Raw genomic sequence first — 14,004 nt, forward strand, 5'->3', positions numbered from 1 at the left:
TCAAAGCACGGTCTTAAATTACCGTCTTTTTTGCCAGTAAACAACACAGGGGCCGCCCAAGGCAACGTTTTTTGGCGGATCGTTCCCTTGCTTAGGCCCTCATTGATCATGGCGTCCAAGGCTGCCTCCTCCACTGGCGATAAGGGAATAATCTTCCCAGCTTGTGGAGTCGCACCAGGTATGAGGTCCACCCTGAAGTCGTAGCGTTGGTGCGGCGGCAAGGTCATCAATTTAGTCTTTCGGAACATATCTAGGTACCTGTGGAAACGTGTGGGTACGAGCTCCTCCGGCGATTTTTCAGGTTTGTCCTTCCCACTGTCCGCTGCCAGCTTAGCTGAGATATTCCAAGATGATCGCGCAGCTAAGATTTCACCAATTCTATGTCCAGGGTTTCGAAGCTTGTCATCTGGTACCACAGAAAGGGTCTTAACAGTATTGACCTCACCTCGCGGGGGCTGTATCTCCATTGATAGGAGAGCCCCCTCGCCACTTGTCCTTTCTTTCCCCTCCTGTACGTTGGCGTCATTCGGGGTGTTTTTTGGATCAGGCTACGCGCAGGGTGTGGTTAGGACCCTCGCGGCAGGTTTGATGTCTTCATGTTGGTCAGTTGGTTCGATCATGGTTTGGGGCTGTTGTCAAGGGCAACGAAGCTTGTCATCTGTGACAAAGGGTAAGGGATCTGTGACTATATCGCACTCACCTTGCGGGGGTCTAACGCTAGTAGAACTAACAACCCCCTCGTCAATGTTCCTAGCATGCCCCATCCGCGCTATTGAGCTCTCCGGGGTGTTTTTCGGAATAGACGATACCTCTTCAGTGGTAGCAAGGTTTTGGTTGGGTTTGGTAAGTTTCACAGCGTCTTTGGTGGTCGGTGTGGCCGGTGATATTGTCTGGGACTCGATTTCAGGTGAAGTCTGTTGTAGGAGGCATTGAAACTTGTCATCTGTGACAAGGGGTAAGGGATCTATAACTGTATCACACTCACCTTGCGGGGGTCTAACGTTAGTAGAACTAACAACCCCCTTGTCAATGTTCCTAGCATCCCCCATCCGCGCTATCAAGCTCTCCGGGGTGTTTTCCGGAATAGACGATACCTCTTCGATGGCAGCAAGGTTTTGGTCAGGTTCAGTAAGTGATTTATCGGAGTCTTCAGTTGTCGTATCATGAGCTAATGCATCAATTTGAATTGCAGGTTCTTTTGGTCGAAGTGTGCCGGTCTTCCAGTCGGTGTGGTGGCTGTTCTCCTTCAGCCAAGGCATTCCAAGGATCACATTGTAAGAGTCTTCAATCTTCGTGACTAAAAATTGGGTTTTTGACTCATTGTCGTCGATATAGAGGGTGGTGTCGTGGGCAACAGTTCGAGGAGCACCGTCAAAGCCGTATACGTCACCGGCTTTTGGAAGATCAGAGATAGGTAGGCCGCTACGCTCAACAAACTTAGTACCAAGTACTTCGTGCATTGAGCCGCAGTCAATCAAAGCTCGCGCTGGGGTCGAATTGGGGTTAGGGGACGTGGCACAGGGGGATTTGGACAGGGATATAGAGGTGAAGGCACATGGGTCGGAACCCTGAATTGCATGATCATGAATAGTATCTATATTCCCTAGTAAGTCCTTTTCCTTCTTGTCTAGGCCCGGGGGTGGCACATCCGTCACTCCCGAGCGTCTCCATTTTTTGACCTATCAGCAGCTGATGAACCTGAACCTCCCCTTAATTCAACCTCCATCGCAGCAATCTTAGCCTCCAATTCAGCTACTTTTCCGCCTCCACCTCTTCTATCACGACCCTTCCCCTTACACCACCTAGCTCGATGACCACTTTTACCACAACTGAAGCATAAAGCCTCCCTCATCCGTTTGTTGTACTCATCCGACTATATGGCAAACCGAGTCGCCGAGATGTCCATCGCGTCTGAGGTACTGGCTCGAGGAGGTGCAGTGTAGGAGACAGCCTCGCCACGAAGTTCGCCATTGATGGCACAAGCAAACCGGGTGATGTCTTTGAGCGATTTGAATTGCTCTCGGATCATCGCAACACGTACATCGGTCTTCAACCCTTGACAATAATGACTGATAAGGGTAGTAAGTTCCCATCCAGTTGTCGGTGCTAATTGATTGAACTGGATCGTGTACTCAGCCGCCGATTTGGTTTGGCGCAGAGCACGCAGGGCCTTTTCCGCACGTTGGCGACGATCAGAATCAAAGAAGACTGATTCAAAGGCGTCGGTAAACTCCTTGAAGGTAACGGGAGTCTCCCCCTCGATAGGTTGCAGTGCCCGGCGTAAAAACGGTTGGGCCCATTGGATGGCATCACCACCGAGGTAAGAGAAAGCAAACATGACCTTTGTGGTTTCGGTCGTGAAGAGGCTCGAATTAACCGCAACATATAACCCTACTTGACTGGCGTAGGCTTCGACGGTAGCTCCTCTAGCGCCCATAAATCGCTCGGGGCGTGCAACTTGGATACGAGTATCGCCACCAGGTGTAGAATCAACTGGTGGGGGGGCGGGAACACCAGTAGGTGGTGGTGGTGATCGAGCAGCGGCTTTGAGGGCGACCACACGGGCTTCGGCAGTCTGACGAAGAGCGGATTCTTCGAGCAGTCTAGCATTAAGGTCTGCCATCTGCCGGGATAGGCGTTCGATATCGTTGGCGGTGGCCATGTTATCCGATGGTTCGTCGCCGGGTGTGATATCGTGCCAAGTATTGTCCTCAAGCAAGGTAGCGTCCTCAAAGGGTAATTGGTAGGAAGGCGTTGTGAGGTGGTGGTGGGGTGGTGACAATGGTGGTTCTTTGACAATAAACTTGTAATCTTACTAACTTCAACTTCTATAATATGAGAGATAAAAAAAAATCTTCTTTCTTGACTTCTTTGCTTGGTTAAAATTTTTTTTAACTTTCTTCTTTTCTTCTTTCTTTATTTCTTCTTTTCTTCTTTTCAGTTTCTGTTCCCTTCTATCTTGAAATGGATGCTACAATATGTTATGACCGGGCAAGGGGTCACGGCTTGGGGATAGAGGGTGAGAGACTGATGCCAGATCTAGGTGTTATAGTTGGTGTAGCATGAAGAAGAGGCAACTATAGTGTGAGGTCTGGGTACAAGTGCGGCTCTGGTCTGGCACCTGTCACGGGTCTGTGACATACCCGGGTCATGTGTCATGGATCATACCAGAACACTCTTAGATCATGTGATTATGTTGTGTATGTGTTTATTTCCTACTGTTGTGTCTGTATACAAAGAATCTTATCCTAGCACAGTAAATCTATCTTGCTAGAACCTTCTTATGCTGAGAAGGTTTTCGCGTGTGTGGGGGTGGCCCTGAGGCCGTAGACCGCCTAGCTAGGGTGGTTCTCTGCGTGGCGGGAGCAGGGGTGGGTGGGAGGCAAAAGAAAAATCAGTGTTTATAAGGAAAGTTGAGATCTTTCCTTGCTTTGGTGATGAAAAGGGATTTGGGGATAGATGTGGTGTGATGATAGAAAATTTTCACATGTATCATCTCACGCTCCTTGGGCAAGTATCTATGTAGCTTGCCCCAAGCCATTACTCAATGGTCTGATCCTCGGGCCGTTATCCCCAATCCTTTATGGAACTCCACAGGTCTTGTCGTGCCTTTGGACCCCTGTAGAATTGATGTGTCCTGACATGAACTGTGTTATAGCAGCTATGTTGTGTTTATTTAGTTCTTAAATTCTCTTGAGGTGGGGCATAAATTGAGGCTTGTGGCTTAGACATCTTTAGTTTGGGGGGTTGATGATGGTTCTGTTGCTTTTTCTCCGTTCTTTGATGGTGGTGATGAGGCTAGATGTTGTAGGGGCAACACACAAGCAGTGATTCAAAATACTGTATTGTGTTGCAGGCTGTGCCATTGCGGTAGGGTGCACTTACAAGGAGGCATATAGGCATTGTGTATGCGCAAAATGCAACTGTCAATAAGGAAGCTTGATGAGCAAGGAGACAAACATGTAATAGTTGATATACAGGTGTTACAAGTTGGTTACACATGTTTCACATATGTAGGCTAGTGTGAGGGTACACATGTAGGCAGAAGGCTATGGGATGAGTTCATGGGATCAGACAAGGATACTTTATACTTCTCTCCAACGCCCGGCTTTGGAGAGTCCTCACTCCACTGAGAGCATCTATTTGGACTTTTCAGAGCTAGGTGAGATTTCAACCTTTTTCCTCTTTCTCTTGTTCTTTCTACTTTAGAGTGTTTACTGACTCCACTGAGAGCATCTATTTGGACTTTCCAGAGCTAGCTCGTAATTATACAGAAGTTCCAAGTCCGTCTTTGCTCCCGTGAGAGTTGTGCTGGACTAGTTTCCGGACCCCAGTGAAGGCTCTTGTATAGAGCCTTACAGCTAGTGCTTGACAATGTTCCTCAAAGAGAGAAATATTTGAAAGACCATGAATCCATGGCTACTGATAGTAAAAGGGCTTGAAGGAGAATTATATAAGGGCTTTTGAAGGTTGATATTGATGGACTGATTGAGTGTTTAAGCTATGTAAACTGAATTGTTATTGTAAAGGATGAAGAACAAAAAGAAAAGAAAACATCAAGGGTTCATATACTTGTCAGAACAACAAAAGAATGTTAAAGTGCACATCCAGTGTGAAACAACTACATCAAGGATGTTACAATGTGCAGATCATGTGATGTGATCCATAGATGATCTCAAAGGATCCTTACAAACATATGTGCATATGTAATTGCTAATTTAGCATGTGTAACCTTTCAGTAGCATATAATCCTGAGTTACCCTTGGGAATTACTCAATGAAAAGCTATTTTTTAGCATGTGAACCCTAGACATCCTTCCTTGGCCGAAACCAAGTGCCAAAGAGAGCCGTTTCAGATGAACAGCTGCCAACTTGGCTTCCAAATCCAACACAGTAGCTTGAACTAAGGCTACATGTGGTTATGACAAAGATTATCATGAAACAAATCAGACAGGATCTTCCTCCAATTTGATCCAAGTGTGATATATTTGTTGAATGATGTATATCTTTTGAATATCATGCAGAAAGATAAAAAGTAGAATTAGATCAAGTAAAAAAACAGTCACTGGATATGAAATAAGATAGAAATAGACAACTTGCGCACTATACACTAACTTAATCAAATCCCTCTTGGACAAGCAAGTAGTCAAGGGAGGCTTGTACATGAAATTTGGCGGGTGTGCCAAAATTTTTTGGCTGGTGACTTTTTCAATCCTCAATAGCTCTGTCCCCTGCAGATGAATATCCTCTGGACCCAAGAACTGCCTGGTGTGCCTGCTGATTCCATCTCACTCCATATCTGGCCCATTTATTTCAGAGTAATGAGAGGGTAGAGTTTGGAAAAAACACCACAATTCGTGAGAAAGCTGTTCAACATGTCAAAACCTCACACCAGGCAAGCTGGATTGTTACACAATACTCAATTTTTTGAGTCTGGTTTCTAGTACATTCTGAAACCCAAGAAATAAACTCAAAAGACCCGCATGTGTAGGTTGAGCAGGCACACAAGGCCTTTCTTAGGTCCAGAGGATGTTTATTCACAGCGGATGGGGCTATTGAGGGTTGAAAAAGTCCCCAGCCAAAACCATTTGGCTCACAGGCCAAATCAGTCCCTCTTTCAACTACTTGCTTGTCCAAGAGGGACTTGGTTAAGTTAGCACTATATGTTTAATTACAACAATTTTAGTAATGTTGGCACAGGATTCACTGCTTGCCATAGTTGCTCATGTCTTATGATGCAAAAAATGGGCTCTTTGTGATCTCTTCAGATCAGAATCATTGGGGAGACCACTTGATCCAAACTTGGTAATTACTAATCACATATTTGTTGCACAAAAAACCTTCAGCACAACTATTTATATTTTTCAAGGGAAGCCTCATACTTAGACCGTTTCACGAACTACTTTTATTGCCAAGGTGTATTTGATTTGGGAAGCACACCATCCCGGCCTCAAGATTTGTAAAGAACCTAAGTACCTCTACAAGATTGTCCTCTTGTATAGTCAAAGAAAGTTTGCTAATAAGGTAGTTGAGTGGAAATTTGAATATGATTTGCAGGGGAGATGAAAAGGAGAGATGCTGTAGGATTATGTGGGAGTTTGAGTAATAATCATGAAATTTCCTGAGAAAGGGAGGCAATTTATAGGAATTGTGGAGCAAAAGCAACCTTGTCTGACAAGCAACAATGATGATGAAATAACAAAAGAAACAAAGACGGAAGTCAGATATGGTTCAAACAAAGCATTGGTGGTATTAGTAAATGACCAATTTCACTGGAAAAGCAACATATGTGGCATTTATTTGATTCCGGTCATCAAAGTAGGCCAATCAGATAAATGGAGGAGGGACAAAGGACAATCAGAGTATGTGAAAACTCAATTGGCATTAAAATCAAAGAAGAAGTTGTAGTACAGCTCAAGCGAGTGGACTTAGTTCAGTTTGGATAGCCTACGGCTCAGGAGGCACTTTAAGCAACGCAAAAAAAATATCTGACCCATAGCAATGCCCAAAGTAATGACAACGGCGCTTCTTGATCAGACCCTGCCGGCTGATACTCAACGTCATTTGGTGCACTGCTCATGTATATTCCTGCTTTAAAACTTGACGAGTTGGTCACTTGTAGGAAGGCATCGATCTTCCCCTTTGGAATCAACTTTGTCTTACTTCTCTGTCAAATCCTCCGCCGTGAAACCGTTATAGAATCACAACCGTTAACTTGAACAAAGGACTCCTAAATTCAAAGAGCTCTACGACTTGTTAAATAAATCGACATATCGTTCTGTGAAGCATGTCTTGGAAGCAAGCGAGCCCAATCCTTTATCTTATGCTCATGTTCCTTCTCGCGGAAGATCTCGGGTTGCATATCTTCGCAGATGCCAATGCTATAGAATGCACCTTCTCTTGGGATTTACCAGCGGCTTGGAACACTCGCAAACATCGTAGGTCGACCAGTTCACTCTAGCTCACCATTTTCACTTTTTCAAAGTCAACCAATGATCCATTATTTTCAAGGATAATGTGAGCTGACACAACCATATGATCACTTTACTTTCCAAAAAACCCATGCTCAAAGTCTGCGGAGTGTCCAAACCAGGTTATGAGGTGGTCACCTATAGTTGTGAATGGTGTGGAAGGAATGATAAACAACCACCCTGTGCGAAAAAAACAATTCACTTTCGAATCAATGGGCAAATGACTCGTGGAACGCTTACTTTTTTTCTTCAATTTGCAACTTCTCACAGCTGCGTATGGCTGTGTTGCTCCCGATGGAACAGAATTGGGCCCGAAAGTATCATTGCCTTGCGATGCCGGCACTGAAACTAGTACTAAACCAAAACTACCTATCAGTTGAGTTAATTTTCATCCATTATCTCAAGTGGAATCGACTACGCAGATCATTCCAGCTATCTATCTAGAGATACCATCACTCTTATAAGACTGCAATTCATCAGAATACTGATTCTCTTTAAAATCGGTTTCTTTCCTGAATTTTCCCACAAAAACAAAAGCTTGCAGAAAGGTTGACAAAGACAAAAACCCGATCGTTTACTATTGTAAAAGTCGACATCTGAATCAACGTAAGTTTACCTTCCAGAATTCAGTCATCAATCAATCTATGAAATTCACTCATCACTAACACACTTTTGTATTCTACCTGACTATGTTGACTATATGTCATTCAGAATGTCCTGAGGATAAGTGTAAATTATAACCAATCTTGGCCCTCATCAAGACCTATATAGTATATTATAAGATTTCTTCCGGTTATCTGATCATGTTCTATTTATCTAAGGTCCTCCTTGGTGATCTTTTTTCTTTCTGTCAATTCATCCATTGTATGTAGCGTGTTTATAAGTAAACATGAGTCTGTTTTATATAGAATGAATCACCCTCACCAACGCCGGGCCGCTGCGCTGCGTAACAGCAACGGGGGGTTGCGGAGCAGCGCAACCCATCAGATTTCAAGCCATAATGGGCAGCGCAGTCAGCAACCGCGCTGCCCGTTGCGTTACCGTTGCGCAACCGGGGGGACAGGTGGGTCAGGTGGGTCGGCATAGCATTTGATTGCATCATGTATATTAGGGGTGTACTACGTGTATATTTATATTGAAAGAAAGAAACTTTTTTTAAACTGAATCGATTCATTTACCCATTTTGGTCTTCAACTTCCCACCAAAAGTCTTGATTGCATCGTTTACCTCGGTATACTTATGTGCCAAAGGCACCCCTTGACGGATCCAAAGCCTTGATCCCACACAACATTCGATAGTTCGTGGGATTAAAGATGCACTGTCGGATGAGCATATATCTGCTGCAGCAGAGAAAGTACGTTCGACTGTGGCCGAGCTCGCTGGAAGAGACATATAGTCTCTGGCTAGAGCAGCCAAAACTGGAAAGACTGTACTGTTTGCCTGCAAAGAACAACATAAAGCAATGATGAATAAATTGATGCAAGGTTTTATATGAGAAAAACAAACAAAATACCTTCCACCATGGCAAGATTGCTATGCTTTCACGGGCATTGTCTTGGGGAGACATCGGATGTGACCCCTTCAGGTAGGCTGCGACTTCATCTACCTCAACCTCGGGCTCTTGAGCTGTGAATAGCTGAAACACGCTATTGACCGAATGAGAGTCCGAGTTTTCCTTGGCCGGGGCTGGATTATTCTTGGGCTTAGCAGCTGACACGAGTTCTTTACGTTGCTTGTCGAATTTCGTTCGAAGGAGGTTTTCCGCACGGATGGTGTGGGGACTTTGAGGCCCAAAAGCCTTCTTGTAGAACTCGAGTCGAAAGAACGGGTTGAGAAGACTTGCCATTACAGTGGTATCGCATCGTAAAGCTTCTTCGAGGTATTTATCGACACGAGATTGCATCGAGATAATCATTGGTAAGAGTGCATCACCCACTTGAAGGTCCTTTGCACGACTTGCAAGGTGCACCTTGAGTGCGTAGAACTCGGGAATGACCATCGATCCGGTTGGTCCATCGCCCTCCATTCGTTTGGTCAGGTCGAGGAAAGGCTGTTGAGAAGCCCAATCATAAGTAAAAGAGTCTGACTTAGGAGTTAGTAAAGGTCATGGACTTACAGCAAGCTCATTAGTCAATTCCTCGAGGGAATTCCAGTCGTCCGGTGAGAAGTAAATCTCGTGGAAGTATCCACGAGGTTTTTGGGAACTCCTGTTGCGTCTCTTCCTACTACGCACATGTTCCAAGTCCTCAGCAAGAAGTTTGTTGACCACCTAACATGTGAGAAGTGTAACATGTCAGCGCTAAAATACTATGGGAAGCAGGAAGATCAACCCACCTTCTGTGCCTGCACCAACCTGTTGAGGGAGTCAAATTCCGTGTTCCATCGTGTGGCGTTGTAGCCCGGAATCAAAGGCAACAGTTTGAGATTGAGAGCCTTCGCCTTCCTTGCAAAATGTCGCCTCCAAGCCGCTGATCGAGCCACTCTGCGCGATATGAAGTTAGCCTACAAACAAAAAGAAAAGAGCAGTCAGTTCTATTTTGGAGAGCGATATGACCTCAAAGCAATGTGTCAACTCACCTTACTGATCAAAACGTTAAGCTTGTTTGCGTGCTGTTTGGAAGTGGTGTTCTTGAAACACTCAGCACCTGAAGGTTCAGGTGCAGCTGCTGATTCAAGAGGGTCCTCCGCATCGTGATTATCCTTGACATCTTCATCTTACTCTGGAGCCGAGAGTATGACCTCATGTTGTGAATCATGGTCAGTCTCGTACTCATCTTCTTCATCAGGTGTAACTTCAAGGTCGTGATCAGATTCTTCAGTATCGATATTGATGACTTTGGGTTGCTCTTCGCCTTCGTCTTCGTCTTCTTCGGCAATGACGGGCAACTTGCCAGTGATTGGAAAGGCTCCAAGGGTTGACTCACGCAGCTGGGTTCGCGATGGGGAAGTTCGTCCGAGTTCGGCTAGACCTCCTTTAACGGTGCAAGAAATCTTGTGGAGGAAACACCGTGCGTAGTCCGTTCTTGGGCTCCATGTGTAAGATCCTGTGGTAGAAGGCGCATTGGTGTGTGATGCGTCAGGAAGTTTGTCTTCGGAAATTTGGAATTGAGTGTCCATCTCTTCGGCCATAGTTATGTTGTTCGAACCGGAATCGGTGACCTGGGCCAGCATGTGGTGGAATTAAAAGGGAAAAACATATCTAAATTAGATTATTGTTCTAATGAAATATGGAAAAAATTGAAATACTCATCTTGTAATGAAGCTTATGCTTCTTCATAAAGTGAACCAACGGTTGTGCTAACCATTTGCCGTTGTGGTGCCAAGCAATCAGCTTGAGTGTAAGATGTCGCACTTGAAATCGCCAGTTGTCGTCGATGAAAGCCACCAAAGCACCTAGGAAGGCATGGATGTTGTTGGCAGTTGTCCAACCATCGTGAATCAGGGTAAACCTGCCCTTGTTCCTCTGCCACAAAAACTATGTCAGTGAATTCGATCTTGGAAGGAGAGAGTAGTTAAGTACATCACCCTTACCAAGATCTCTTTCAATACGGTATCTTGCAATGACGTATACATCCCGGCGGCCTCTCTGGCCACCCAAGTTCGTCCGAAGATTTTGATGTCGCTTCGGATATATCGGAACGCCAGGCGGAGGTGGTAATCCTCGATACGGCTCCAAGGCAACGCCCCAGCGAGAATCCACACCGCAAGGATCTGATTCAAGGTTTCGTTTTTGAACTTAACCTTGGATTTTTTCGGATCAAAGAACTCCATCATTTGGCGTTGGCTTTCAGCTTTCTGCTTGCGTTCTTCATTGTAAGCTGAAGGCGGAAGATTTGCACCTGCGTCGATAGCATGCTGGCGTGCTGTACATACTGGTCGATGGCGAGTGGCGGTGATGTAACCGTCTCGATGTGCCTTCAGGTTGCCGTTTGAGTCCAAAGATACTCGGCACGTTTGGCCGCACCAAAGGCAAGGATAAGATCGAGGTCTCTGGTCTTTGTTCTACCGACACGGTGTAGAACTTATAACCCAACAAGGGTTATACAGAGCTGGAAGAGGATAGTCTACTAATAAAATGACTAGTAGAAGTTGTCTAAGGACTGCTCTTCTAAAACAACACAATCAGAACAGCTCTGTTGTATTGAGTACTGATAAGGCACCAGAGAAATATAACTTCAAAAGCACACTTTGTATTACTATCAACACTGCTATAGTGTTATTCCCAATTGATAACTGAAAAAAAATAAGCAATATCTGATTGATATTATTCCCAATAAGTCTTTATGACTATAAAACTAAAGTAAATTTCTCTTTATAACTGTAATAAAGGGCGTATTTAAGTGAACAGGTACTATTAAAATAAGTTTATGATGATAAACAAAATAATAATGGCGTAAATGATAAAGAAAAAAAAAAGGGGAACAACAGTCCTAAAACCCTCTCAAAGTATATATAACAATGTACTAGAACTTTTACAATGGTCAACAGCCTCAAAACCAATCAAATCCGCCCAAAATTCCCTAAAAACCCTATGATGACGCAATGTAATGATTTTGTTACTAATAAATGATGTAATTTTCACAGCTAAAAGTGATCAATGACGCAATAATATGATGTACAGCACTTCTTATGATGAATACAGGTGATTTTTTCCTTGTAAACTAGCTGAAAACCAATTTTTGAGATTACGAATTTTTTCAGATGTGCTCCAATTTTTGATTACTAAAGTGCATCTTGTAGCCCACGTGTTACTGATCATTTCTGACACCTACATGACCTACTTCTGATGAGTGATGAGTAAGATATTGAGTTGTGAAGTTAAGGTTTTTAGTGTTACATGTGACTTGTGACTGTAAATTCGAGATTCACACCAATTCTTTATTTGCCCCATAACTTTTTACACAAACCTCCGTTACTAATGATTTAAAGTTTGTACATTATGTAATCCACTCTTCTGCGTTGAATGAGCCATCTACCAACCTATTCTGACGTCATTTGACATATGTAATTAGCTGAAAACCTCCATTTTCCACGAATTTCACCCATTTTCTTCACTTTTCACAGCTACTACTATCTTTTTCTTGCTCATGTAATATGACATCATCATCTATAACCTTAAAAATCCCGGAAAATCCTCTTGGCAACCTTAAATTCCATCACTACCACTATTACACAACCAAACTACACGTGTACCTCTTGTTTACCAACTTCGAAAAAGTGCTTTTTTCCTAATAACTTCTGTTTCTACTTATCAACCTTGAAGATTAAAATTGCCATAGTATAATATAATGTTGTTCTTTCATATTCTAACCTAATAATACCCATAACTTTATTTTTACTAACCTAAAAACCATTTTCCAACCTTTGTACCTATAATTTCGAATTTTTCTTATGTTTTTCTTTCTTTCTTTTTGTAATAAATTTGTAAGTAAACTATAATGATCTTGATATATAATGTGAAATAAAATGATGTAATGTTGACCTAATGACCAATACATAAGCCTACAAGAGCTTCAATTGATCAAAAACCTCCATTTCGAATTTTCTTTCCTGCTGAATCCTGCTAATAAACTGGTAAACTGGTAATTGTGAATTTTTTAATTGATCCCATAAATTGATCACCACAACGGTAGGACAAAGGGGTAAAAATGAAACACTATGAGATTCAAATAAGAGAATATCAACGAAAAGACAAACTTAAACTTAAACTCACATCGTTCTTTCCGAATTCCGGTTCACCAAAGTAATCTATAACCGCATCATACTCTAACTCTTGATCATCTTTCACTTCGAGAACCTTTGCTCGCTTGGCTTGTTGGCGCTGGGTGAGTCCATCATCCGAGTCTTGGTTCATCTCGGTGTCCGAAGGTACACCTTCTTCGGTCAGCTGGTCATATATTAGATTGACACTGCTGTTAGTGATGTGCAATAACTGTTATCACAAGTTCAAAAGAACGTTGCTTACCTGAGGCTGTGTGTTTTTCGATTTGCTGGCCCTAGTCCTTTTCTTGGAAGTGATGGTCTGCGAGTTAGACACTTCGCTTTTGCCAGAATTCTTTCCATCCTTAGGTTTTTGAGTCGATTTCTTCTGGCGAGACGTAGTAGATGATTGTGAATGTTGTGGAAGAGTTATAGTGATTCTGCTATCAGCCGAGGGCTGAATCATGGTAGAGAGACTTTTACGAGGAGTCGGTGGACGGCTGGAGCGACGTAAAGGAGTGGAAGACACATTATTCTGAGATTGAGAGGTACTATCCTGATCACGTTTGTCACCTGGGCTACTAGCCATGACAATTGAATAAGAAATAAGTTTGAATGGATGAAAACCCGATAGAAAGTGTTGAAGGCTGGGCGATGGAGGGGAACTGGATATTGCCAACTTCCGGGACAAGGAAGATCTGAATCGTTCGGGAATGAAGCATAGTGCTTCTTCAATCAAGGGTGATATCATCACCATCAGTTCGTTGAGGAGTATTTGCCTTTTTGAGATTAGTTGGGGTTGCTGATGAAGGGAGGTTGCGATTTAAGGTGAGAATGTGCTGATTGGTCGATGGATCGATGGGCAAAGGGTTGTACCATGAAACCCTTTGCCCAGCTACCCGGCCCGCTGCGGGGTTGCGCTGCCCGAGCCACGGCTGCGTCCGCACCGCAACCCCTTGGTTTTCAACTCAAATTGGGCAGCGCAGTTGGCAGCTGTAGAAACGCTGCGGTGCGCTGCGGTGCGGCGCATAGCGACTGCGGTGCGTTCCACTGCGTTGCGGGATTTTGGCAGCGCAGTGGCCCGGCGTTGCCCTCACCATTCTCTTCTCTTTTGTAGTATATTTTTTTGGACGCCACTATTTGGCGCCCGCTTTTCTAGATCCGAAGCCCGGAAACCGGATCCCAATGCGGGCTGCAGCATTCCGCAGCCCGGTTTCAAATCCAAACCGGGCATTCCCGGTTTCACAGAGAACTTCAAAGAAGTCAATAGCGTTCCCAAAAATTACATGTTCGGTTGTGTAGTTTGGTCAGGTTCAGTTGTCATATTTGGCACA

General features: G+C 43.9%; 2 protein-coding genes across 2 annotated transcripts; one reads left to right on the forward strand and one right to left on the reverse strand.

The window, feature by feature from the left end:
* Positions 1–6,786: 6,786 nt before the first annotated feature.
* Positions 6,787–7,710, forward strand: MELLADRAFT_123558 (uncharacterized protein; the record flags this gene model as incomplete). Its single annotated transcript, XM_007417321.1, has 5 exons — positions 6,787–6,937; positions 7,072–7,152; positions 7,241–7,345; positions 7,508–7,576; positions 7,682–7,710. 5 exons carry the CDS (start codon positions 6,787–6,789, stop codon positions 7,708–7,710), a joined length of 435 nt encoding a protein of 144 aa, XP_007417383.1.
* A 137-nt stretch (positions 7,711–7,847) lies between these two features.
* Positions 7,848–10,032, reverse strand: MELLADRAFT_68658 (uncharacterized protein; the record flags this gene model as incomplete). The annotated part of the gene is made up of 7 exons (XM_007417292.1): positions 7,848–8,088; positions 8,548–8,702; positions 9,087–9,239; positions 9,305–9,472; positions 9,548–9,551; positions 9,690–9,942; positions 9,978–10,032. 7 exons carry the CDS (start codon positions 10,030–10,032, stop codon positions 7,848–7,850), a joined length of 1,029 nt encoding a protein of 342 aa, XP_007417354.1.
* Between the last annotated feature and the right edge of the window lie 3,972 nt (positions 10,033–14,004).

This window comes from Melampsora larici-populina, assembly GCF_000204055.1.
Source record: "Melampsora larici-populina 98AG31 unplaced genomic scaffold MELLAscaffold_71, whole genome shotgun sequence".
In the NCBI taxonomy this organism is placed as follows: Eukaryota; Fungi; Basidiomycota; class Pucciniomycetes; order Pucciniales; family Melampsoraceae; genus Melampsora; species Melampsora laricis-populina.